Source organism: Lepisma saccharinum, chromosome 18 (genome assembly GCF_977018435.1).
Source record: "Lepisma saccharinum chromosome 18, izLepSacc3.1, whole genome shotgun sequence".
Taxonomy (NCBI): domain Eukaryota; kingdom Metazoa; phylum Arthropoda; class Insecta; order Zygentoma; family Lepismatidae; genus Lepisma; species Lepisma saccharinum.
Genome location: NC_139246.1, coordinates 41514789 through 41541555, shown reverse-complemented (window position 1 = coordinate 41541555; position 26767 = coordinate 41514789). Strand labels below are relative to the sequence as shown.

At 35.4% G+C, this 26767-nt stretch overlaps 1 protein-coding gene across 2 annotated transcripts in view; it reads right to left on the bottom strand.

Annotated features, from left to right (window-relative positions):
• Window positions 1-6105: 6105 nt before the first annotated feature.
• Window positions 6106-26767, bottom strand: part of LOC146002024 (uncharacterized) — a 132731-nt gene continuing 112069 nt past the window's right edge. For both annotated transcript variants that reach the window (XM_083139732.1, XM_083139733.1), the window contains 2 exons: window positions 24744-25106; window positions 6106-7502 (listed from right to left, as the gene is read on the bottom strand). In XM_083139732.1, coding sequence (XP_082995858.1) covers window positions 6837-7502; window positions 24744-25106 — 1029 coding nt within the window. In that variant the 3' untranslated portion in view covers window positions 6106-6836. The remainder of the gene's footprint in view (window positions 7503-24743; window positions 25107-26767) is intronic.

Genomic DNA, 26767 nt, shown 5'->3' with positions numbered 1-26767 from the left:
TGCATCGAATACAGTACGTGCATTTAAAAATCTCATGACCTGTACTAATCTATAATTACCATTCTGTTTGCAAACTAAAAATACATGTGAATTAAAGGGTGAGGTACTCGGACGGATTACGCCTTGCTTTAACGAAGTGTCACCCTGATTATGAAGCTCCTCTCGGAGATGAATCGGTACCTGATAAGGTGGTAAATGAAAATCTGAATAATCCTTAAGCCTAATTTTGTGTACGTAATTTGTCGCTCTCCCCATATCATTCTCTGACCAAGAAAAAACGTGTCTATATTTGTGCAATAACTGTAACAATTGTTCCTTCTCAGGTTGCAATTCAGGATATATGTCAAGAGTAGTGACGTCGGGCTGCATGCCAATGGGCTGTTTTGTTTCTTCTGCTATATTAACCTGTGCATTTTGAGTACTTTCACTTGTGCCCTTGCTAGAGCTTTGACTCATGCAAAGGGGATGCCAAAATTTGGCTTTTCCCAGTCTCGTCCCTTTTTTAATGACAATCTTATGCATAAGTGGATTGGTTATCCAAATCAGGTGGGAATCTGAATTGAGAATAGCCCGAGGGACTAATAAACCACTTTTATTTTGAAACTGTAGCTCCGGTTCCAAAAAGATTCATGGCCTTATTTTCAGTATTAACTAGTTTCACTGGAATACATAAATGAGATCTAGGTTTTACTGTAATCTGCTTAGGTGCTATAAATTCTGGTTCTAAAAGGTGTCTCACGGAAACAGCAAAAGGTTTACCATTTTCCTGATATATTCTGTTTCTGGGGGCCATGCCAAAACATGTTAAAACAAATTTATTTGATTCAAAATCAAGATTTGTCTTGTGGTTTAAAAAAATCATTCCCCAAAATAATGCCATTTGAAAAATTTGGAACAAATCTAAATGGATGTCTAAAGGAATGTCCGTTGAGAGAAAAGGTCAAAATTACAATTTCATTTATTTTCAGTTGCCCATTTGTGACTCCCTGAACAACTGTATTAATTTTAAATCTTGGTGCATGTGCAGGAACTCCTATATCTCCAATTACACTTATTTGACTACTACTGTCAAGGAGAAATCTCCGCTGTGTACCACAAATTCTGCCATTTATATAAATTAAGTCAGCATTCGGGAAGGTGGAAACTGTTATCGTACAACCCACTACATTTGCTGCGCATACATCTCCTTTGTGCACAGTCACTGGTTGTTTAAATTATGTCTATCCTGAAAACAGACAGAAGAATCGTATTCCTTCCAACAGAAACTGCTTAACAAAACCTGTGTATATCATTTTTCTGGGCGGGGCTTGAACTAAGGTACTAACAGGTAAAAGCTTAGCTTGGCTACAGGTGACTACAGGGCTACGCTGTATTGGGGTGGAGGACGCAGGTGGATTAGTATCCTCGAAACTGTATTCTCTGCCAATTCTACCAATCTATCCAATGTTGCATTTAATTAGTCACTGACATCTAAACTGAACATCTCACATGATTAACAATCCCTTCTTCGCTGCTAATGATGAAATAAAATGTCGCGTCACCAATGTGAATTTAGAGGGTACCAATGTATGCAATTTGTAATAACATTACTTATCGTTGATAGTGCACAAAACACTAATTAGTGAAATTTTGAATAAATAATAAAGTTCCTGATGTTAAAGGGGTTGCTGCTATTATTTATTTCTATTTTCACACATTTTCATCATTCCCGTTTGTCAAAAGAAAAGCCAGATTGTGGGGGAAAATTTACACTAATTGTCATGACATTGCGTACAGATATTTAAGAAATATGCCAAACTTCGCAATGTTCATTCATTTCGAGATGAAATAAATGAGATCTTGTATCATCGTGTGCGTACAAGACCAATCTTGTCTCATTGCATTTCCGAAAAAATTGATAAGAAGCCCAAAACGTACTCCACCACGTAAAGAACTTTACTGTCGTAAAGAACCTCTACAGTTTCTAAAGGACCTTACAGGTTCTGGGATCTTACCATTGGGGGGAAGCAGTAGCTCATAAGCACTCACTTAGCTGCATCCTTCATTTAGCAGAGGTACCTAAATAAACTTAATCTACACAACCTTTTAAATGAATGGCAACTCACATATTTTCAGGTTATAATGACCTAAAATCTGCATTGGCAATGTTGGCTTAAGAGAAAAGCATATTACCTGTCTCGTTCTTGAAGAGATGATCAATAAGAGTTTCAAAGTTAACTCACACACACACACACACACACTCACTGCGAACAAACTTTAAAACCGATGTTCACCTTTCATAATAAAGATCGACTGTCTTTCAAAACCAAACCCACTGTCGCCACCCCAAAACCAACTCTCGTCTCCCCAACTTGCATGCTGTCCACCTAAGCTCCACCTACTTTTCTCTGTCTCACCCCACGTTACCTCTGCAATAACTGGAAAATCCTTTGTGCTGAAGTTAACACATTCTTTAGTGTTTTCTGCCTGTTACCTAACTCAGCATGTTTGCTGTAAATATAACTTTTCATTCCTCCTAATTTACAATTTGTTTTTATAGCTACTTGAAAATCTAAACACAGTAGATGTTTCAAAACACCTATTGATCTACTGAAACAGTACAGTAGAGAAACTACAAGTAAAAATGTTTTCTTCAGTATTATATTTAATATGTATGGAACGTATTTAGCTTAAGATGGTGGCTGTAAATATTACATTTCATTTTTCCTTGTTAACAATTTTTATTTATATCTGTTAGAAAATCTGAACCCAGTAGATCTTTCAAAGCACCTATAGATCTACTGAAAACAGAAGAAAAAATTGTCAGCAGGGTAGATGTCCTAGCATGAATCAGGCCACTAAGCCCCCTTCTCAGTGTCGATTGAACCTTCATCTGCAATTTTATTCTGCGATTTATGCTTTTCACCTGATCCATAAAGTTCCATTAGATCTGCAGGTTAGAGTAACATTTTCCATTGACATTGCTGATTAAGAAAGATGTCGCATTATCATCCGCCTGCTTGTACCAGCTTCATTCAGAGAAATTCACAAAAAACAATAAAGAAAAGCACAGAAAATCAGAAGCTGCTATTAGGGCAATAAAAGGGTCTGTTTTGGCCGTGGTGGCTCAGTCGGTAACACATCTGACTACCATGCTAAAGGTCCCGGGTTCGATCCCCGGCCAGTTCAAATCCGGGAACTTTTCTAACGATGGAAGCAGCCCCGGCACCCACCCAGCGTCGAATAACATGGGTACCTGGGGGAAACCCTGGGGGGTAAAGGCGGTCAGGTGCGTGATGCTGATCACATCACCCCCACTCACGACCGGATCAAGAAAGTGTGGGGCGTTACCCCCACACCCCCTATACGCCTTCATGGCATGGTGCTATGCACAGGGGAGCACTTTACTTTTTTTTTGTCTCCCAGAGAAGAATTTTGCTTGCCACTTCTGTGAATGTATTGATGAAAATGCATATTGTGTAAATGTATATTTTTTGCTTGTGCTGCATGAGCAGAATTGTAAGTAATGTGTGATCGTGTTCCCACTTTATTTGTGGTTGGAGTTTCTTTACGAAAGATAAAGCAAATTTACATGAAATTTTCAATTTATTCAGATGCTATGTTTCATCCATCACTTATAAAGGTAAAGTTTTACGTGCATATAGCACCATGCCATGAAGTCACATTCAGGGGATGTGGGGATAGGGCCCCACACATTCTCGATCTCGGTCATTTTTGGAGGTGATATGATCATCACCATAGTCTGACCACCTTTACCCCCCAGGGTTTGCCCCCAGGTACACAGTGATTTGAGGCTGGGTGAGCCCCAGAACCAGTTTATGTGGGGGCAAAACTGGAAAGATTCCGACATTAGATCCCCCACACTTGGAATTGAACCCGGGTCTCCCACATGGCAGTCAGATGCCATACCAACTAGACCACTGGGGCTCCTCACTTCTATCTGATCTTAACTTTATAGCCAGAATACTTACTTGTATTATTTATATGGGGAAAATTACACAGAATTATTTTGTAGCATGTGTGGGGGTGTGAGTGTGCATGTGCATACACACACGCACACGTACGTACGTGTATATAAAATCCCTAAGGCTAAAAATATAAAAGCTACTAGGAGAAACAATATAGGGGGAATTATCTGTCATTCCCCATGTTTGCAGAACCACTAATTATTTTTTAGAGCCCGATGCAGCTATCTCTGCCGTTGCGCAGATATCAATTTTCGTTTCTTAGCATCACGTGTTATACCCTGCTTGCCAACCTACGCCATTGTTGCCATATTGTCATTCCATTCCTGGACACACTCGCGCAAAGATCATTGAAAACAATTGAATAGTGCTCCAGCTCGCTGTTCACACCGATCGGCAGGGACGGTAATGTGGCAATATAGCACGGCGTAGTGGTTGCTTCTTTTATGCAGTGCATGTTCATTGGCTAGCTAGTGACTAGTGTTGCCAAATGTAAATATGAAGCACTATTTCTGTTACGGAAGGAGAAAGGCAAAATGACGGTGAGTTTTGTTGGATTGTAAACACCATATTTTTATTTTAAGTATTTGACTGGTTTGACATTGTGTGCATGTATTGCGTGTAAGTGAAAGTTCATGTGTTTGGTTAGTGAACGTTAAATTCCGTAATGCCTCCAGTACTATTGTTCATATTTCATCACTTTAGAATTGCTCAAAAGAAATAAATTATGTGGATGCATGAGTATTCAACCCTCGACTCCGGCACCGGCAAGTGTTCTTGTAGGAAGTGTATCATGGAAGCTGTTATTTTTGCTGTTTTTTTTTTGTGTGTGTGTTAAAATTGGCATGTTTTGATGGTTGACAAGTTCATAACAAAAGAAAAAGCCATGCGGCTGGCTTATCGTCTGGTGGCAATATATGTACAAGTACTTCTTATTCTTGTTGCAGAAGCCGGCATCGTATGTAAATGTACAACAAAGGCAGCTGACTGTTGGCCATCACAGAGAGGCATTAATACTGTTTAAGGAGGAGTGTTTGTGGTCCAATTTTTGCTGTTTAACACGTTTGCAAGTTACACTGTTCTACAAATTTTCAGTTTTTTCTGTTACAGAAAGGAAAATAGCATGTGGGCATAACTTAATAAATATATTAAGAGCGCCCGCAAAAGGAGGCCAGGGGGGCCACTTGGGAAGAATTAATACAATTCAAATTTTGAAATTAAAGCGTGAAAACATAGTTGAGAGAAGCCGTGAAAGACAGATTCAAATTAACTTACTGCTGGTGATGCTTTATGATAATTCTCTTAACTTGGGGAAAGCATAACTCTGTTTCCTCCACTTTAAACACTTCCGTATTCAGCATCCTCATATTAGTAAAGACTGGGTACTCTCATTTCTGTTACAAAACGTGTGTAGAACAGTGATATTAGTTCTCAAACCAGTGATAGTGTCAGTCGTGCATCACATGTTGCAGTTCCAGTAACAGTGTGGACGGGCTTATTGGGAGTGAACAGTTAAAATGCCACCAAGTTCATTAATGCAATGGAAAAATAATAAATTGTTTAATTTTATTTGAAATCACTATGAAGAAGTCTTCTTTGCATCATTTTGGGTAATTTTACGCAAGGATTAGTCCACATTTAGCGGTTTTAGTCCATATGTATGTACATATAAAGCCACTTCTTAGGACATATTAATCCCAGCCCTGGTTATAATGCATGGCGTTTAAAACTCAACGTTAGATAGAGCTGAGTTCTCTAACAGCTGTGCCTCGGTGCACTGTAGCGATTTTTCTATCGAGCAGATTAGCAACACTGGTTCTCCCGTTCTGCTGCACTGATCGTGGCAGAAATATCTTGGTTTGACTATATCAGGAGCCACCACTGAGTTATGTGTTTGTGCTAGGGGGCTTATGTCCCCCCCCCCACTAGAAAAATAGTGTTGATAGTCTCAGTGGATTCATTATAATTCTTAATAAACAAATTATCATCTAACTTTCTTGTACTTCTATACTGCATGTATGCAACCATTAACAACTTCCAAACTCTGACAATCTTTTTGATACACTCTGTATATACAGTTGGCATTTCTTTATCTGAATCATACAATATATTCATTATGAATTAGGTTTTATTCTCATCACGTATCCATGCTACAAGAATACATCCTCGTAAACTTCACGATTGCACTTACCTGGATGTTTCGACTCATGTATAACACCTGATAATAATAAACAACAATTTTTTCAACATTTTCATTGTCAAAAGTGCTTTTCATATCCATTCAGATCGTAGTTACACAAACTCACCTATGCTATTGAAAAGCAACAACATGATACTTAGATATTTCCCCAAAGCTTGAGTAGCATGCAGGTTAATTTCTTCTTTATTCTTTTATGATATAAGATTATGAATAAATGCAAAAATGACAACATTTCACACTAGCAAGGATTATTCATTTGTTAGTCAAATAAACCTAGCTCTATGATATTTTTCAAAATCTCAATGTAAAAATGTAAATGTTTTTCACACAAATATGTGTCTCATTCCGTTATATGTCAACTTGCACTCTTAATGACACATAGAAAATTTTAAATGCTTTGCGATTCATTACAGTATAATCGTGATAGTACCCTAGTAATCTTTTTAATTTCTTGCATTATACCATACTAGTCACAACCAAGGAAATTTGCTCATAACAAAGATTATATAACATAATGAAGCATATTCAACATAATTCAATCCCTTCCCTTTGTAACAAAGATATTTATACATAAAAGAAGCAAAAATATTCACATAGTAGTTTACATGCAAGGTTCACATGCCTTGAATTTGGTTAAGTTATGTTGCCGTAGTAACTTGAAACATGTGAGATCACAAGCTTAAAAGTTCCTCCTCCTCCTCATTGACTTCAGAGCTGATTTTTATGATTGTTGTAGTGGCAATTGTTGAGGTATCTTGCAGCATGCTACCGACATCAACTTGTGAATCATCCTCATGATTTTCTTCTAACAGAATATTTTCTTCTTGTTCACTTTGTCTGGATTCATCCGCTGAGTGGAGATTTATTAAGTCGATTCCGACATCATCTCCAGTTTGTCCGTCGCTCGTCAGGATCACCTGACCGTTGAGCGTGAGAACGTTTTCCGCATCGTGGCCTTCTTCTATATCTAAACCTGGCAAGCCGACGAGAATAGTGTCTTGTTCTCCTAAAGGAAGATTTGGGCATTCAATTAGAGTCAGTGGGTAATGGCTACCGAGAGACATCGGTACGGATGGTGAGGACGTGTTCGCAAGGTACGGAGACAATCCTTTTTGCCATGACTGGTAAGAGAGTGGTGATCCGAAGCAAGGGTAAGTTGGTGGACCGTTCCCTTTGCCTCCAGGGGAGAAATAGTACATATGCGACCATGTCGGAGGGTAATTGTTGTCTCCGAAATTTGTCGTCTTCGGTGAAGAGAAGGTTAAAGTTGCTGACATGTGACTTTGGTTATATGACTGCTGTTGCGAGCTTGTGTCGCTTTTCTTTTTGTCCAGCAACTGAAAAATATAAAAGCAAGCGATTAGATTGCAGGTCCTTACAGAAATGCATGCATGCAATACAAAAGCAAGAATGAAAGCCTGAACTTAAAATGCACATCTTTTTCCCATGCTTTTTGGTTATGCATAAAACTGAATATTTAAACCAAAGGGGAATAAAATGCTCGTCAAAGCAGTTCTTCCACGTCTGGAAAGAGAGATCAGGAACTGAAAATTTTTCAACACAAAAGTTCAATCTATTTTAAACGGTAATGATAGAATCAGTAATGAAGAACATTCTAAATACACCAAACTGCTTTTAAGTAATTAATGCATTTAATCATTATTACACTTGTTGGTTACAGAGAGTGTTAAATCCATCACTGTGGAATGGACGATATTAGTGTGACATCATACTTCAAAGTTTAGTGCAAACGAAGTGGTCGCTTGATGTTAGCCTATTCAAAAGCATCGAATTTTCCATCAGAAGGGGTAGCTTTAAGAATTCTGACAATAGTTATGAAACATAATTGTGATGCATATTGCACATCAATTTAAAGATAAGATTTTGGAGAATACATCAATATATTGCACATACCTTACAGAGGAGAACGAAAAGAATAAATTAATTAGGAAATCGAGTAAAGCAAATGCTCCTACCAGCTTCTGATCTGAAATGGTAGCCAATAGGTGGCAGTGCTGCAGTCATGTGAGCATGCAGAACTCCCAGAATTCTTATCGCCAGCATCACTGAAGGTGTACTTGGTCTGGCTCGGATGAGGTTCGTCTGTGTTCGAAAATGGAATGGCTGGATTTTCTGTAAAAATACATGATTTCCTTACTCCAGTTATTCTTTGCCTTGTGCTCTGTAAGGTACGTGTAATATATCGACGAATTCTCCGAAATCTCATCTTTACATGGATGTACAATACACATCACTATTTCGTTTCTTAACTGTGGTCACAATACTTAAAGCTACTTCGTGTGATGGAAAAGCACGTGTCCCTTTTGTTTGGACTCAAATCATGATCAGTCGTCTGCTGTGACTTCACCACTAATAAGGTCCATAGAGTTTAAAATTGTGCCTTTCTCTCTGCTAGTAAAAGAGTAAAAAATAACAAAGGTGTGCCATTACAGTAACAGAAAATTAGAACTGACTCATCCATCATAATTACACTCTTGCATCATAAAAATGAACACTGGAAGCAAATCATGCACCTTTACAAAATAAAAATGAAACATTTTCCGAAAAGAAAAAATAGAACAGCACATGCAGTAGTATAAATATGGTGCAATTTACGTGAGATTAAAGCATAAGAAACCATAACATAAAGGAAACACCCAGCACAAAAAAATGGTTACAATTCACTTCACATGCTCTGTAGAAAAAAAGACCAACTTACATCCATTGTAGCAGTTGGAGATATTTTCGCAATTTGCTCGTCCTCCACAGAATCCATAATTAATTGAAGCAAACATTACAATATAGAGATCAAATATTTAAAATATTGTTTCATAATTAATTCCCATACATTGTCAATGATGTAGTATATTTATAAATAAGGTAATGTTCCTTGAACATATAACACCGTGCCATGAAGTTACATTTAAGGGATTTGGGGGGGGGGGGGGTAGGGCCCCACACATTCTCAATCTTAGCCATTTTGGAAGTGATGTGAACAGCACCACACTCTGGCCAACTTTACCTCCCAGGTACTCATTGATTTGAGGCTGGGTGAGCCCAAGAGCCGCTCTATGCAGGGAACAAAGCTAGAAAAAATTCTGAGCTTAGATCACCCACCCTAGGAAATCAAACCTGGGGGACCCACGAGGCAGTCAAATGCCCTACTGACTAGACCACTGCAGCCCTTATTTTATAAATATTTATAAAATAATGTGCAAAGCATAGATATGGTGCCAGAATTCAGTAGTGTGGCCCCTACTATAAACTGCACATCCACTTTCCATGTATCAGTATCAAAGATGCAATGCATATCCAGAAGCAGAGATCCCGTACATATCCAGAATCAAGAGGTCCTATAGGGCCTCCCTGATGGCGCAGTGTTCGCGTCGTCGCCTTGTAATCAAGGGGTCCCGGGTTCGATACCCAGTGGAGGCACAAGTGGTTCGGATCCCACTTTAAAACTGTAGGTCCAGTCCCGATTATCCTTACTGTGCATAAAGTGGACTTTAAACATCAAATCAATCAATCACTCAATCAAGAGGTCCTATGATTAATAGAATTGCATATCAAATGGATATCCAGAAATGGATGTCCAATTTATATCCATAATATCCATGGATCTGGTCTGACATTGTGGATATCCTTGGAGATTTATGCTTGCTAGTTGGTTAACTTGTCATCTGAGCTTTTATTTTTCCTGTATCAAATTTCTTCTTGTTTCCATAAATCTATGACAATCATCAAGGTCATGAAACTATCATGGGCCTCCCCGATGGTGCAGTGGTAGCGTCGTCGCCTTGTATTCAAGGGGTCCCAGGTTTGATACCCAGTGGAGGCAATAGTGGTTCGGATCCCACTTTAAACTGTAGGTTCAGTCCCGATTAGCCTTACTGTGCATAAAGTGGACTTAAAACATCAACTCAATCAATTTAAACTACCATGATTCAAGAAGCTAGAATGCAAGAATATCTAGAAATGCCATCTTCTAGGGGATTTTAGAATTAAAAGAAATAAAGTTGGTATTTTTTCTTGATATAGCTGAAGTAGTTCTGACATAAGACTTTGCTTGGGCATGTTGCAATAGGCATATGATTGTAGGCCTTTGTAGGCATCCATGAAATTTTGCTTTCCCTCACAGATTGACCACAAGGTCTAGGATTTTTATGGTCTAAAAATCACCAAAGTATGTGAAATAAATGACCTAAATTTTTAAAAATAAGCACGAACCAATGTGCCTTCACCAGGTATTGAACCTGGGACCCCTTGATTACAAGGCAAGCCTCACTATGCCATGAGGAGGCCCTAAGTATGTCCTTAAAAAGCACCTTAATTTAATTAGTTTTTTCATAAAATGAATTCTATATATTCATGGAACACATTACCCTTACAAAAAAAAAATAATCCTAAGTCGTGAAAATCCTAGCTCACTTGATCGCTAACAAGTTTGCTAGAATGCTTGTGTTCATAATGACTGAGAAAGTTGGGTGGTTTCTTCAGAAATGAATTATCCACATATGGAATGATTTAGGTAATGCAAAGAATAATTGAAGTCAGTTGAGATTGATAAGCATTAATGGTACCTTTCCCGAGCAGAACCAATCAAAATTGTCAAGGCTTTGACCACATGAATCTAGCATGGTAACTAATTGGAACTACAAAGGTTGGGTTAATTGCTTGTGTTCTAGTGATGTAAACCTGGCCAGAAGTCAACTCATCCACACAACCCAATACGGAATTCCAAGCAGCACAGTTGTCGTAAACAGATGTAAAAAAAGTCACATAACTGAACACAATGGACAATGGTGCTTGCATTTTGATATGGGTCAAGATGTCTAAGGATAATGTCATTAGTTAATTTTTAACATACTTATGTTTATACATAAGCTGATCTTAGCTCTAATTTGTGCCACTCAGCCCTGCTGAAAAAGATTGTAGACAGAAACACCCTGTTATGATGTCTGAACCTTATGCCACAAGCCATCAGACTTATCATTCTTGTTGACTCATTTGATTAATTTTTGAAACCGTTACTAAAGATAACATGTGCCAGAAAAACCAATAAAGTAAATGTAAAAGTCACTTATATTACTCATTCATAAACATACTGGTAGAAGACTTAAGCTTTGCTTTGAGATTTTTATTTTTCATGTTACGTACTTGTGCAGAAATCTGTAGTCTCATCAATCCATAGAGTTAATTCTGGATAATATACAACCAAGAGAAACAAACGCTGATCTAATACCATAATAGTAATTGCACATGAAATGTCAGATTTCAGAGTAACAAACTGTGAGCACTAGTGAAGTCTGACTCTCGCTACACTGTAAGTTACATGACAGGAACATTGGGTGTACATTATTTCACAGTTTCCTGGTATTTGCAAGAACTTGGAAAAGTCATGAAGCTGGTCTGGATAAGTGGGTTCCCCATAGCACATGATGCGTCACCTGGAAGTCTGCCTTTCTCTGCTCTCCTGGAATCAAAACGTCCTGTTTCTGCACAGAGTAGTGACATCATGTGGTGAAAAATGAATAGTAAACAATAATCGTCACTGCTCTGCACCATGGCTAGAAGCTGGTGAAGCCCCAAACACATCCCGAAACAGATGCTTCATCTGAGGAAGATAATGGTGACTGATTGGTGGTGTGCTGCTAGTCATCATTACCCTTTGCCATTTCCTGCCTCTGGCTGGGTCAGCATAGAAGTCAAGTCTTCATTTTTTCTGCATCTTTCTTCACTCCTCTGTTTCCACGGTATTCCAATCTTGTCCTCTTCTCCTAACACTCTCCACTATTTGCTCTTTCCACCAAATCTTGGTCTCCCCTTTAGCATTATTCCCACTCCTTGTGCATTGTAAGCTGGGACTCCCCGATGGTCATGCTGGCATTGTCACCTTGTAATCAAGGGGTCCTGGGTTTGATACCCGGTGGAGGCACATAGTGGTTCGGATCCCACTTTAAACTGTAGGTCCAGTCCCGATTAGCCTTACTATGCATAAAGTGGGCTTTAAACCCCAAATCAAACAAACAAACAAAGCTCTTACTGGCAGCCTTTCTGCATCCATCCCCTTCATTTGTCCGAACAATCTCATCTGTGCTTGATCTTGATCTATTCTGCCCTGAAGCTTCACCACCCCCATTGTCTGTCGAATCTCCTCATTCCTTATTCTATCCCTTCTAGTCTTCCCTTCATTAAAAATTTCATCTCCACTGCCTGCATCTTTCGTCTCTGTCATTGTCCATGTCTCTGCTCTATACGTAATTATTAGCACGTAGTATGTGTTATATAGTACTTTCTTGCATTTCATAGGGACATCCCTGTTCCATTATTCATTATTCGTTCTTGAAAACTGGTGAAACAATGAATGCTCAGAAGTACTGCACCCAACTGGAAAAAATTGTGCATAACAAATTATGAGTTAAGCAGCTACAGAAATTAAGTTTTAGTGCTTCAAGTCAACACGAGGCCCCATGTGGCAAGAACAACAGTGCAAAATCTACACAGCTTTCACTATAACTCTTTGCACCCACCATACTCGCCAGATCTCTTGCCAACCGACTACCACTTTTTTAAGCATTTAGACCACTATTTGACAGGAAAAAGGATCGTCAATGAAGCAGCTGTCAAAAACGCTTTTGACGAGTTTCTTCAGTCCAGAACATTGAACTTCTATGAAAGTGGCATTAATGTGTTATTATCTTGTTTGGGATAAATATATAACATTTAATAGTGTCTATTTTGATTAATGAAAGTTCCTTTACACAGAGTTACTGTTGCTTGAAATTTAACTACCAAATCCGACAATTCATGTGCAACAACCTAATAATAATAATAATAATAATAATAATCTTTATTCAGTGGGCAATTTTTGACATGTGGTGTTCTCCCAACTAATCCATATGTCTGTGGACTACTGCACTTAGAATAGATCACACATTTGCTGAATGTTGATCAACTGATGATATCTGTTGATACTCCTTTGATCAGTCCAGTACTTTTTACAACTTCCTGAAAATATGTTTAATTTTCTTGTAAATAAAACTTAAGTGGCTACAAAAATGATCTTTTTGAACATTTGGAAATATTTTCATTCAATAAATACTAACGCAAATAATTTATGGGTACTAAACTTTGAACACTGAATAATTACATAAAATATTTATCTCTTAATTCAAAATTGCACAAGAAGACCTTTCTGCAAATCTTGGTTGTGTAAACTAATATTTTGCTCAAAATGGTATGTGCATCATTATAGGTTAGCTTATAAAACCCACAAAGCATTGTAATGCAATTAAAATACAATTTTAGACCTAAGGGGCAGTTTTTCAAAACCATCGCAATGTTACCATGAAACCATTCAAAATCCATAGATTGATTTCCATATTTCCAAATGTAAAAACAAATACAACTATGAATTATCTCAATTATAGTGTTAGGTATTGGGAGAAGAAAAGAGCTCTATTTCTGGAAATTCACAGCCACGCATATGGTATTCACTAATATGTCTGTGGTGTGGACTGCTGCACATGTGTCCACACCACTATGTAGTTTATGTCAGATTATTCAAAATTCTGTACTATAGATTCCCATGTTCTGTTTATGATGGAGAGGTGGGACTAGGAACAATCACTGACAGGTCTAAATACAGTGGAACCTCGATCTTACGTTCCTGGATTTTATATTTTCCTTACATTCAATCTTCATAATTCCAACAAATCAAAATATTATAAAATTTTCCAGAATTTTTCATATTCACACATTTTAGGTTTTTTCATCTACCCTGAAAAACATAAAAAAAGGTTTCACTGTATTTTACTTGGTGATGATACTTTGCATGAATGGGAACGGCACAAGAATTGAGACTGCACAAACAAAATATGCCTTTTCATGTATTATACTTCGATGGATTCTGTTTTCAATATGGTAGTATGATGAGCCAATTTCAATTAAGTGATTAAGTAAATAGAATATATGGTGCTCACATCAGAAATAACTTCTTTTTTTAAAAAAAAAGTTCATCGCAAAAATATCATTGTCAACATGAACCACTTTTTGTTCTTCTGTTTAAATGTCATCACTTGAACAAATTATAGTCAGCCATATTTATATATCATCATTTCTTCCAATATTTCACACTTTAAACCTGTTCTTGTAAATGGGAAGATAAGGGTTAAACAAATATACATGTTATTATTTAAGCAAGCTTTTATATATATATATATATATGTATGTAGAATGTATGTATGTATGTTTGTGTGTATATATACACATGGCAATAAATAGGATTGTTTACAGAGATATGACTGTTTACATTTTTATCTTTCAACATGGCATTAGTGTCTTGTTTTTAAGTATACAAAAATACCATACTTCAACAGTTATTCATCATTCATACCACAACATGATTTTATCTCAAAAGATGTTAGAATAGTTTAAAAGATTTTTCCCCCTACATATATCCAAAGAACTTGGCAGTGGTCCTTAAAATTCTCTCTAATAGAATGATGAACAGTAACCGTTATAGAATAGATTTTTATAGTTAATTTTAATGCATCATTGATGATTCTCTAAAATTTAACTTAATTGTGGCCTATCCGATATTCATAAAGTACTTTTCTTACACGAGGCAATCAACTGATAAATATTAGCAAATATAACACATAGTTCTAAATTAATAAATATAGTACTTGAACAATTACTGTGTATGCAGAAGACATAAAAAATGAGAATGTAGTAGTGCTTATATGCCTATATATATTTAAATTTTTATAACCATACCCAGTTCTTGGGATAACATATTCCTATTAGAATCCTAAATATTTAATATACTTCAACTTGAATATTTTCAAAAATAAAACATGATATGGTCTTTATAGAAGTAAATTTTTCTATTTTTATTTGGAAGTAAAAACTTCCAAACTGATATTTTTAATGTTTCTTTAAATTATCCATTTATTAAAATCTCTGGTATACTGACACTGATATTTAAAGAACAATAATAGAAGTCACATAATACAATGTGTAATCAAATGAATAATGAAAAATTAAATTAAATATCCAATTATTATTCAACTCTTCCAGAAATTTTAAATTTTAAAATCTGTTTTAATATAATGTTTGTTGTTTTTCTGATAAATGGCGAAATCGTGTAAACTTATTGAAATGTTAGGTGAAAAACCATTGTATCAAACCTGGAATATAATTTCACTAACATTTCAGTAACTTAATATTAATTATCTGTGAAAAAAATAGCGACACTTGCTCGGATATGGTGTTCACAAGATTCGTTAACCAACACCCCCAGTTCTTTTCTAGTTTCATTTATTTTTTATGTTTCAATGCAAGAGGCTCCCTCTGGTGCTACTCTGTTGCATGGAGGCCGATGAGTGCTTCGTGCGATGCGAACTTCCCACCTGCACAATGCACCTCAAAAGCAACAGAGTAGCAACAGAGGGAGCCTCTTGCATTGAAACATAAAAAAATAAATAAAAATAGAAAAGAACTTTGGGTGTTGGATAAATGTCATTGTTTTTATCAAAACCACCTCCCATTTCTTCTGCGATGATAGGAGGGAATGAGAGAGGCATCATATGACGAGAGGTTTTCCATCGAAAGAACACAACCGACGATGCCTCCTGCCTCTCACACTCCCTCCTATCCACTCCCTTGCAACGCTTCATCACCCCTGCTCGTTCTACAGTTTACTAATGCATTCGAGAACACTCCTTCACAAATACAGCTGGTGGACAAATCCTGCTTTTCTTATTGTTTTAATTCACTTCATAATATTGTGAAAACCATATCCGTGCAAGTGTCGCTATTTTTTTCTTTACAGAGTGTATTGCAGTAGTTAATTCATATGCTTGCAAGTATGACAAATACTATTGAGAATTAAATTACTTGCTTAAATTTCAATGGGGTTATACCATAATCTTACTTGTCGAAGACAATGTTGTTAGATGCTTATATTGACAGAATTTTATATTCATATATTTTATTGTGTTTGCATAATTTCTTTTTAAATTTCTGGAAAAGTCGACTACTGAATTTATACACAAAATCAAAATAATTTTATACAGTTTGATTGTAGCAAAAAAAAGCAAATTTTTTTAAAAAGAATATTGAGCAATTTTCAGAAAAATTACTCTAAAAATGAATTTTCAATTTGAAATATATACTATTAAATACAATCAAATTTTCGAATTTTATATATAATTTTGTCCATAAACTAGCATCTAACATGATCTATGAATATTAATGATAAATAACTGTGTACATATTGACAGAGTATAAATCTTTTTAACAAATTTCAATATGTTTTAACTTTCACAAGTCCTTTTTCATGAAAACTCACCTTTAAAAGCATATTTAGCAGAGAAAATTGTTTAGATACCTGGTGGAGCATTATATAGATAGATTATGACTTTCTTCGTCACCCTTTACTTTTTTTGTGCTAACTTGAGAAATTAATTTTATTCATAATTAATAAAAAAAAAAAGTGTGTCATACTCTGCATTTCAGAAAGAAAATATCTTTTGCTAGAGATGGTCTTTTGAAGGTAAAATGCAGACCTCAAGTAAGCAACACAGAGGCTTTGTTTTGCTACATTGCAAACACAAATACATTAAAAGTAATGGCACATATTTAATGGTCATTGATGTAGCATCACAAAAAATTAATTTTTGTCATAAGAAATCATACTCAGGGATAAAGATTGGCAAATAATACTCTCTCCTACTCTTGATGATAACAATACTAGCTCTAATACAGAACAGCCAACAGACATACAAGAATTTTGTTCACACGTCAAGTAAATAATAATTTCACCATACAGACACCTTTTATAGCACACTCTAAATTAATATCCATATTTGATATCTAATAAACTTTTGGTGATGCCTTGTGTTAACCATATGTTTTATCTGGCATTATTATATTGCAGGATTCACAAGTAACTATTTCATTTTCAAAACACAAAAATTGCATTGTCTTTTCCTTACCATGATTTCTTAAATTTTCAATGAATGGAATGTGAATTTGATCTCCTACGTAGGCAAATCGTTTAACATTTTTGCTACGGCTGAGTCGATACCACTTTCAACCGATACTGATACCGATTCCTACTGATACCAATTCCCATTTTGCTTTAAAATATTTCAGATTACATCAGAATATTAAAAAACAGTAAAACCTTGTTAATCCGGACTAATGGGGGGATAAGTTCAACGGTTTAATGAAAGTCCGGATTAACTGAAATAACCTAAAAGAACAGTAAAAAGTGTATTAAAACTCCGTTTATAGCGACAAAACACATTTATTATGGTGTATTTAAAGGGCATAGGCCTAAATACACTATACAGTACAGTACAAAGTCTGCAGGAAACAGAATTTCATCAGTGGTTCACTGTCTTTTGGGAAGTTCTCTTGTTGACTTCTAGCCACATTCAAAACCTTGCATTGTTTTTCCTTTTTGTTTTTTTTTCTTCCTGTCCGGAATAAGTGAAGTCTGGCTTATCGGGATCCGGATTAACAAGGTTTTACTGTACATGGTATTTTATCACAAAATCCATCTTTTCATGCAGAATTGGTGCAAAATTTGTAAGAAGTTCGAATTTTGCATAGTTCCCAAGATAATTAAACTCCACAAAAGTGTCGCACGATTTTTTTGTGGAGTCCGTAAAATACCAAAATGGCGGAAAAGTATTGGCTGGTATCAGTAAATAAATTGCAACTAATACTTTCCGATACTGATACATCGGCATTGGTATCGACTAAGCCCTAATTTTTGGCTTTGGAGGAAACAGCCTCAGGTTCAATCCTTGATGGAAGTTCCATAATTTTTCATTGTTGACCCAGCATCCTGAGGACAATGGGGAAACTTCTTGAAAGGAAGAACTGGACTGCAGTCTAGAAAGTTAGGTAACAACAGTGACCATACACCAGCAGAGTTCAGTTTAGAGATTAAATAGAATAGAATAATTATCTCTGTTATTTGAAAAGGGAGGATGAACATATATACAAAATGGAAACTAAAAAGTATTTATTATTTTGTAATTTTATTTTGTTGCAACAAAAAAACTTGAAATTTCCATGCAAGTAACACTGTTCTGTATTTGAGAATTACCACCTTTGCCCAAGTCCCATAGCCAGGCAAGGGCCAGAGAGGGCTAACCTCCTAGACATTAAGTAAAAAAAAAAACTAAAAAAAACAACCATTTTGTATAATTTGTTAGTACTGAAGAGTGAAAATGTAGACAGCAGATATTATTTTGCTCACAACGTGGTGAGGGATACATTCACAGAACATGAGCATCAGCTGTTACAATCGTTCATCTTGTTTCTGGGTCAAAGTCTAAGTTTCAGCAACTTATTTAGAAGATTCTCTAGACTTTAGAACGTTCTTTCATAGGGGAGCTTCTTTATCTGTACCTTTGCTGCCCCTGTTAGGGCCTTTGGTTTAGAAAAAAAATCTGTGACTTTGACGTCATCATCCACATTCCTTACGGAGTGTGTAGTAAGGGATGACGCCAGTAGCAGTTGACCTCCATTTAATACTGTTACACTTTTGAAAAATGAACTTGCTTTACCAAGCCTCCCCCGGAGATCAATTCTAGCTACGGTCCTGCCTTAGCCCCAATTCTATCAATTACTTGAATTATGCTTATACAAGAACTTTGTATGGAGTTTTGACAGTTCTAGTAACTTTCTAGTAATGTGATATTCTGCTAATGCATTTGTTACAGTGCCTCTAGGCAGGAAAAGCAACTGGTACAATAATTAAGTTTCTTGTGAATCAGCAATTGTTTAGATAAATACAAACAATTGAATTAACTATACAGGTTAACTTATAATAACCTCAAAATATCTTGGTTAACATTCAATTTTTTATGTCCCATCATATTTACATTTAAAGTAGAAATTCTACTTGTCTCTATTTAACATTGTTATAATATTTCAAAAGCTAACAGACAATTGTTTCAATCTCTTAATAGTTGTATATTAATTTTCACATTTTATTTACATATACTTTTCTCTACAATTAGGGACTTTTGATTATACAACTTTAAAAAAAAATCAAGTTATGCATAAACAGATTACTTTAGCTAGACATAATTCTACTTATTAACTGAAGTAAGAAAATGGCTAAATGTATAGTTAGAAATAGTGTCAAAAGAACCACATTTAGTTTTGAGTGAAGAAATGTTCTACTTTCTCGAACATGAGGAAATAGAAATAATTGGCGACTAACATTTTTCCATGATACACATTAACATATGTTACTCATTACAACTTACTATTCAGTACAGGCAACACAAGTAGCTAATATATATCTATGTGATACATAATGATATACATATATAAATATGTATATTTTACCTATTGTTTTGCTTTACTCAGGGTTGTTCTGATAAATTTATACCAATTCACATGTTATGGCAATTTGTTTTTATAAAAATATTGAACTGACACAAAAATTTCCCAATGTTAATGAGAAACATATTTGCCATACTATATTTGTATTAAGTTTGGAATGTGAGCTGATTTTTACATTTCTTACTGTTTTATTTCTTAATGTTACTGTACTCATATTTATAATTTAATAAAGAAAACTGATTTGTTACATACAAATGGTTCCAATTTAAAATCTGGGTCCAATCTTTTGTCAATTTTCGTACCGATATGTTCAGTGCTTGAAGTGGAAATTCCTAGCTGAGGGGGATTGCTTGTATGTATTAACGTGAAGAAAATTAAAGAAGTGCTTATGCAAATTATCTTAACTGTGGGAAGGGGATTGTATGATTGATTTGGTTTATTTTACTTCACATTTCAACTTTTGGCTAATTACAAAGATGAAGATGGGTGATGATATGATGAAATTAATGAAGTGACATTCACAAAGATCACCCATTCCCATGCTGGGACCCTTTGCAATGTGCTAACCACTCTGCCTAACTTTATGGAGATTTTCTTAACTTGAGCACTTCATACATTGAATTCAATGTTCTCATTTTTCTACTGTATTAATTGTACAATATCATCGAACAACTATTCTATTTTTAACATTTGAATGTCACCAAAGAAAGAAAATATGTAAGAGCATTTGCAACAAACATTACATTTCTGCCATTTTACAGTACTTTAAAGTGGTATGGATGAATCAGTTCTTAGAGAAGTGTCATTTTTAAAAATGATATAGATGTAGGTTTGAATGCATAGTTTCTGTCCTCAAAAATGAGAAAAATAAGTATTGATACTTTTTATGCTCAGTACCTTGTTCATACTGAGGGTTAGCGATGAAGTTATTTGTGAAAAACCTTGTTCAAAACAACCCTGAGAAGCCTACGTGCATACATTTACTCACTCATGTACACATCGTCCAGAAAATAAACTATATAATCATATGTTTTGCAGTCTTTTTACAAGTCACTGACAGCCAGCATTTAACCAGTCTCTAACTATAGACATGTGTATTTAAGGCACTCCAATAAAAGGATATTTCTATATAAATTTATGTAACAGGATCCTATAACTAGGGTTGTGGACAGTATCACATATCTGCTGGCTTTTATACATATATTTATATATATAATATAAATTTCTTGATTTCTCCCATTATGTATAATCTAATATAATATTCTCAAAGGAACTGGCAGCTTCAACATGTTAACACATAACTATTTATTCCTCTCTGCAAATAAATCTCTACAAATTATTTTGTTAAGATTTGTATAAATATATTCAAAAGTCAATGGCTTGTATAGTTGTATACAGATGTGTTTTCATCTATTTTCTCTTCTCCCCCTTCAAGGTAAGAACTTTTTCTTTTTGATTTAAAGTATAAATTGCCTTCAGTGGCTATATGTACCGAGTACATTTACAACAAGGAAAGATCATTATAATTCTAAAAAATAAGATTTTAGAAAGCAACTTCAAGTATGTGGAAGAACTTCAGTTTTCATTTATGTTGGGAGACTGATTCACACCCTCAGAACACATGCTGAGAATCTAATATATCCTTTTTTAAAAAAAGAAATGTAACACAATTCCTTTCTCAAGACTGTTTTGGATTTTGATGTGATACAAGTAATCCTTCTTCCAACTGTAATAATGATTTGACATTATTTGTCATGAAACGTTATGGAAGAAAATTAATAATAACAACCTCAAATATGTCACTCACATTCCATATTTGATGAATCCGACTGAACAATTTACAAATACTATTTACTATTCCTTAAAAATCTATTTATATAAAAGGAATAAGTTGAACGTCCATATTAGTGTTAATGAAATATTCTCATGTGTCATTCTGAGAAACAGTCTTTTGCTCATACCAATAATAGAAACATAACAAAATATTATATACATTATCTCCTTGTTGTACAGTATAACGGAGGAACTCAAAAGAATTCATAAAAAAGCAAGAGGTTACAAGAATTTTTCAGATATTACTACAAATATGTTGCAATGATATCTTTGTGCAAGACATGTGGAAGGAGTTTGTTATTTTCTTAGCATATGAAAGAGATGAAGAAAGTGGTTAATGTAGATTTTGTATTTGAAAAAAAATGTCTAAACTATTTACAGATTAATTATTTATACTAAAACAGTGATATAGCATATTAAATTTGCATACTGATTATTAAAAAAAATACGTTAACCCTTAGTTAGTAGCCATTAGACTCTTATCCCCATAGGTGACTAGACTAGTCTTTAATTATGCGAGCTTGATTTCTTTGAAGGGATGGTGTTTGTCAATATTGATGGTGCTTCTATTCTTGCAAGAATGTTAAAAACACTCTAATCTCTAATGACAGGGAGTGTGAATGTTCCACCCTTTTAAGTAAGGTTGAAAAATAAGTTTATATTCACATAAAGTATATTTTTTGGTTAGTTCATGCTTGTAATTTAGCTGTACTGTAAAGTTAAATGTACAGTGCGTTCGTTTTGGCTCCAGGTCGAGATAGCATGTGACTGCAGATGGTGCAGATGCCGGCATTTTCAATCTGTAATGTCCCGCTTATTTTTACGCACATATCTTTAGCATGCGGACAAGTATATTTATATTTTATAACGAGTACTAAACTGTGTTATAAGAGTTTTTCAAAGTGGTGGGCAACTGCATTCACACATTCCAGGCATATTTTGATGAAATTTTGATTGATGTTTGCAAGTTGTTTTCTTGTCATTGTTAACCCAGCAGGATGCATGCTGGATAAAAAAAATACCCAGAAGAAAATTGCTTCCTAAATCCGAATTTTAATTGTTTCAAAGCATCTAAAATAATAATATCTTCATTGATTATATAAATGAATATAATTATAATTGACTGCATTAGAGTGCTGCATCGAGGCTTTTTTGCTTCATCGTCTAATAGTAGGCATGGATGACACTAGTTGGCTTACGGAATCGACAGTTTCTTCGCTCGAGCGAATAACGCTCGAACATTCAAACGATCGGTGTGCATTCGAAGCCCAGCAGTTCATGTACAACTGTAATTTGTCTGTGGTAGTGGGCCTTCAAATATACTTCGTGAAGTGAAAGATGCAGTGAAATTGAAAATAAAGTGAACGTAGTCATAATCTCCATGTTAAAATGTAATGTAGCCTATCTTACCAATACACAGCGATATATGAAAATGAATAGATGATTATGGACTGAAACTACTAGCACTAATTTTACACACATATTTGTAGGATTATTGTCACATTGAAATGATATTTGATGTTCTATATATTCGAGCAAATCTCGTTCGAGCGTGGGAGATTCGATCGAGTTTGAGCGAGCGAAAGTGGTCCAATGTAGTACTCTAGTCTGCATGCTAAAGATATGTGTGTAAAAATAAGCAGGCTCTTATGGATCAAAATTCCTGGCATCTGTGCCTTGCCTCACCGTCGCACGCTATCTCAGCCCCGTGCCAAAATGAACGCACAGTGCAACTGTCTGTGTATAGAGTATCTAAGACTTTCCAATCATGATGAGAGCATTAAGTAATGTGTTGGTGTTTAGAACTGAATAAAATAACCATTATCAAACATAGTTGTTTTATAATTTCAAGATGTATGTGGGCATAGCTCTTTCAGTAATTCAGTTCTCTCCTGATTTCCTTCAAAGAAATGCAAAAACATGCATAATTTGACTTTAAAAATACAGAAAAACATTCCCAGTGAATGTTCACATGATTCGGAAGGGAGGGGACAGACTCAGACTTGTTTTAGAAACTAAGTAAGGGTTACTTACAATAGGGCTTGACAAAAACAATTACTACAGCTACAATTTCCTGAACTAAACAACTACTTTCTAGTTTGGTCCCTGGCTTCCTTCAGTTACCATTCAGGACATAATTCTTACCACTACTCAAGTATAGTTTCATAAATGTTACAGGTATAATTTTATAAATTTGAAAATCTGTCTTTACCTGCTCATAGCAAATAATTTTATTCTCTTCACTGGAAAATGTGAGAGAACAACTTTTTCTTTTCAGGCTAAACGAGCATTGATGAGAGAGCAAAAGCAATTATGCTGATAGTGCGAATTATGCTATTTGGAAGATATCGAACTTTGAACAATGTTTATCATAGGTTTGCCCTTGTTATTAAAAGAACTAATGCTCATTGTGTTTAGTATAACCAGCAGCATGGAGATTGTTTTTAATTTTTTACTTGAAACATATTCACAGCATTGTACTTGAACTTTCTGTAATTTTATTTATAAAAAGTTAATTTTTCCTATTGGTGAATCACAATATTTAAGTGAAAATGGAGTATAGCAAAAATTGAGGACGTGCTGTCTTAATTCTACTGATGTACCCACACTGCATGACAAGAATAATTTCACAACTCGAAGACAATTATTATTTTCTATTTTTTTATTGTTCTGGAAACAATATATTTTGCAGTGTGATACCCTTTTTCATTACTGATGGCATCTTTCTTTCAAAATTTGTAACAATATTTCCTTTTAGAAGGTTTTGTTGCTACAGGCTTCATGCACATTCTCGTGCAGTTTTGCCACAGGCCACCTGGATCCAAAATTGCTGTTCTACCTTTGCAAATATGTTTTAGGACAGTACACAATATGGTGCTCGTACACAACAGGACTCGCTGCACCGACCACTTTTGGTACTCCACACATCGACATATGCCCCAACTGACAATCCTCACTGCCTTATAGCACATGCATGGTCTTATACCTTTATCCTGACAGTGTTGCCACTTTTAACTTTACAGCCCACATAAAGTTTGATAATTTTATAAAAAAATTGATTACTTTTTGCAGTATTCAATAGACAAGAGCTCTCCATGCTGTTAGATTAATTCATAGGCAAAATAATCCGTTCATCTAGACAAATCTACTCGGCTGTAATCTTTTGACTAGTATTCATATTGGCACTTCTGTTACCAGGGTCAAACAACACAAAGCTTTGATTATTACACGGAAGACATAAAAAAAATACATCCATATAAATGATATTGTATTTTTTTCTAAAAATAAACCTAGTATCCAAGAGAATATTCACACTTGTATCCCCAGGCAGGTTGGTTGAGTTGGTTAAAATGGTTTGGTACTCTACTCACCTGGTTGAAGAATCCCTCGTGGGCAAATCTCCCGATTTCCGTTGAACCAAAAGCTTGTTGGAATGCTGGCAATGGAAGGGTGTTAGAATTGGTGGTTTCACTGCTACTACTAGTGGATGGGGTCGTAGATGTGTTGTTCGTGTGTGCATTTGACGTCATGCTTGCGGTTGGCACTGACAAACAATCCTGTACGTTGGACTGTGAACTTGAATGCCCACTGTTTTCCGACCCCAAGGCAGACATCATTTGCGTCTGCATGCCATTCATGCTTGTTGACAATGAATTAGGAACAGTTGATGGAATGTTGGATGGTTCTGACGAGTTGCTTGTAACCAAATCAAGAAGGTCTGCTTCATCAGTTCGCTGAAAAGTAGAAGGTATTTTACACATTATTCGTATATTTACTTTTTGTGTTTTCTATTGTGTCCCACCCGTGACACCAAAAAACAATTAATTTCTCCTTCAACTGTTACATTTTCCCTTCAACTCCACTAGAATATTCAAAGGTACATTACCTTCTCTCCTTGTCTTAAATTATTTGTTTTTTATCATTTGACAATTCTCAGAAAATAAAATAACTTTCTTATTATATATAGAGGCAGTGTTTTGTCTGTCCTGCCCGTGACATAAAAAATGTTCACTTATAGAAACACATCCGGGAAAGCATTTTAAGGGTAGATGTTTAATCAACAGTATTAAGTTTCATATTACATTTCACAGAAACTGTAAGAAATATGTTGCTTGACTATCAGTAGAATAGTTATTTTAATATAAAAAATGTAGTCCACGGGTCCCACCCGTGACAATGGAATGGACACGCACAAGGTGCTTCTGTGACCTTGATTCAAACTGTCAGGTGGATGGAGACTGATTCCCAGTAACAATATGAGATAAGGAACCCTGGTCCAGAAACACGCCATTAAAAAGTTATAAGCCGAAACTAGTGGGATAAGACAACTGAAAGATGCCACTTGTAGATTTAATACGGACGTTACTACAGAGTATCGTAGTACTCTATCCACCAGCCTCAAAGGTGGATAGGATGATGAGGTTCTGTTTCTTGGCCAGCTCATTTACCAGATCTGACCCCAGTCTATTTTTTTCCTGTGGGGTCATGTCAAAGTGTTGTCTACAAGACACAGGCAGAGAGTGAAGAGGACCTGCTGGCAAGAATCGTTTCTGCATGTGATATTGTCAGGACAATTACAGGGATGTTGGATGTCACAGAACTGCATCGATGCTGGGGGCCGTCATTTTGAAATACTACAGTAATGTCCGTATTATATCTGCAAGCCACATCTTTAAATTATATATACACACAATAATATTAAAATTGTTGATTTTGTTAATAACTATGTAGAAAGACCTGTTTACCTCTAAATGATCGATAATAACTGTAATAATATTTTTTATTCAGCCGACAAGGTTGAGCATCTGCTTTGCTCCCAAAAATATCTACAGAACTAAAATAAGTTATGTATTGTGGCAATTTTTGGTATCATGTTAACAACACAACAGTATTTAATGATTGCAAAATTAATAATATACACTTCAGTAGCATTGTCATAAGTGGGATAGCCATATCGATTGTTAAGTCTTAATTATAAATTCAAACTGTTTTGCGTATGCAAACATGAATTTCTATTTGTACTCATAATTGTTTTATCATCTGAAACCTTCCACAAACCTCAAAGCATTATTTTAGTATCGGGTCTGGCAAAATATATCTACTATTTTAGTATATTTCCTATAGTGAAACAATACAGCTAATGTAAAACAAGATAGGGGTAATTAATAGTTAATATATAATACCATTTGTAACACAATTACAAAACACTGTTCACTACCTTTAATTTTTTTTTAAAATCTCATCAGGTAGATAGACACCTATTGTACACTCTTGGAATCAAGAAACAAAATTATCCATTACAGACACCAGCATTGCAGGTGGATTTTTTTATGGACTTCTTCCCTAAATCTTCTCTTCAGGGTCTCTAAGCTAGGGATATGTGTTCAAAAACTCG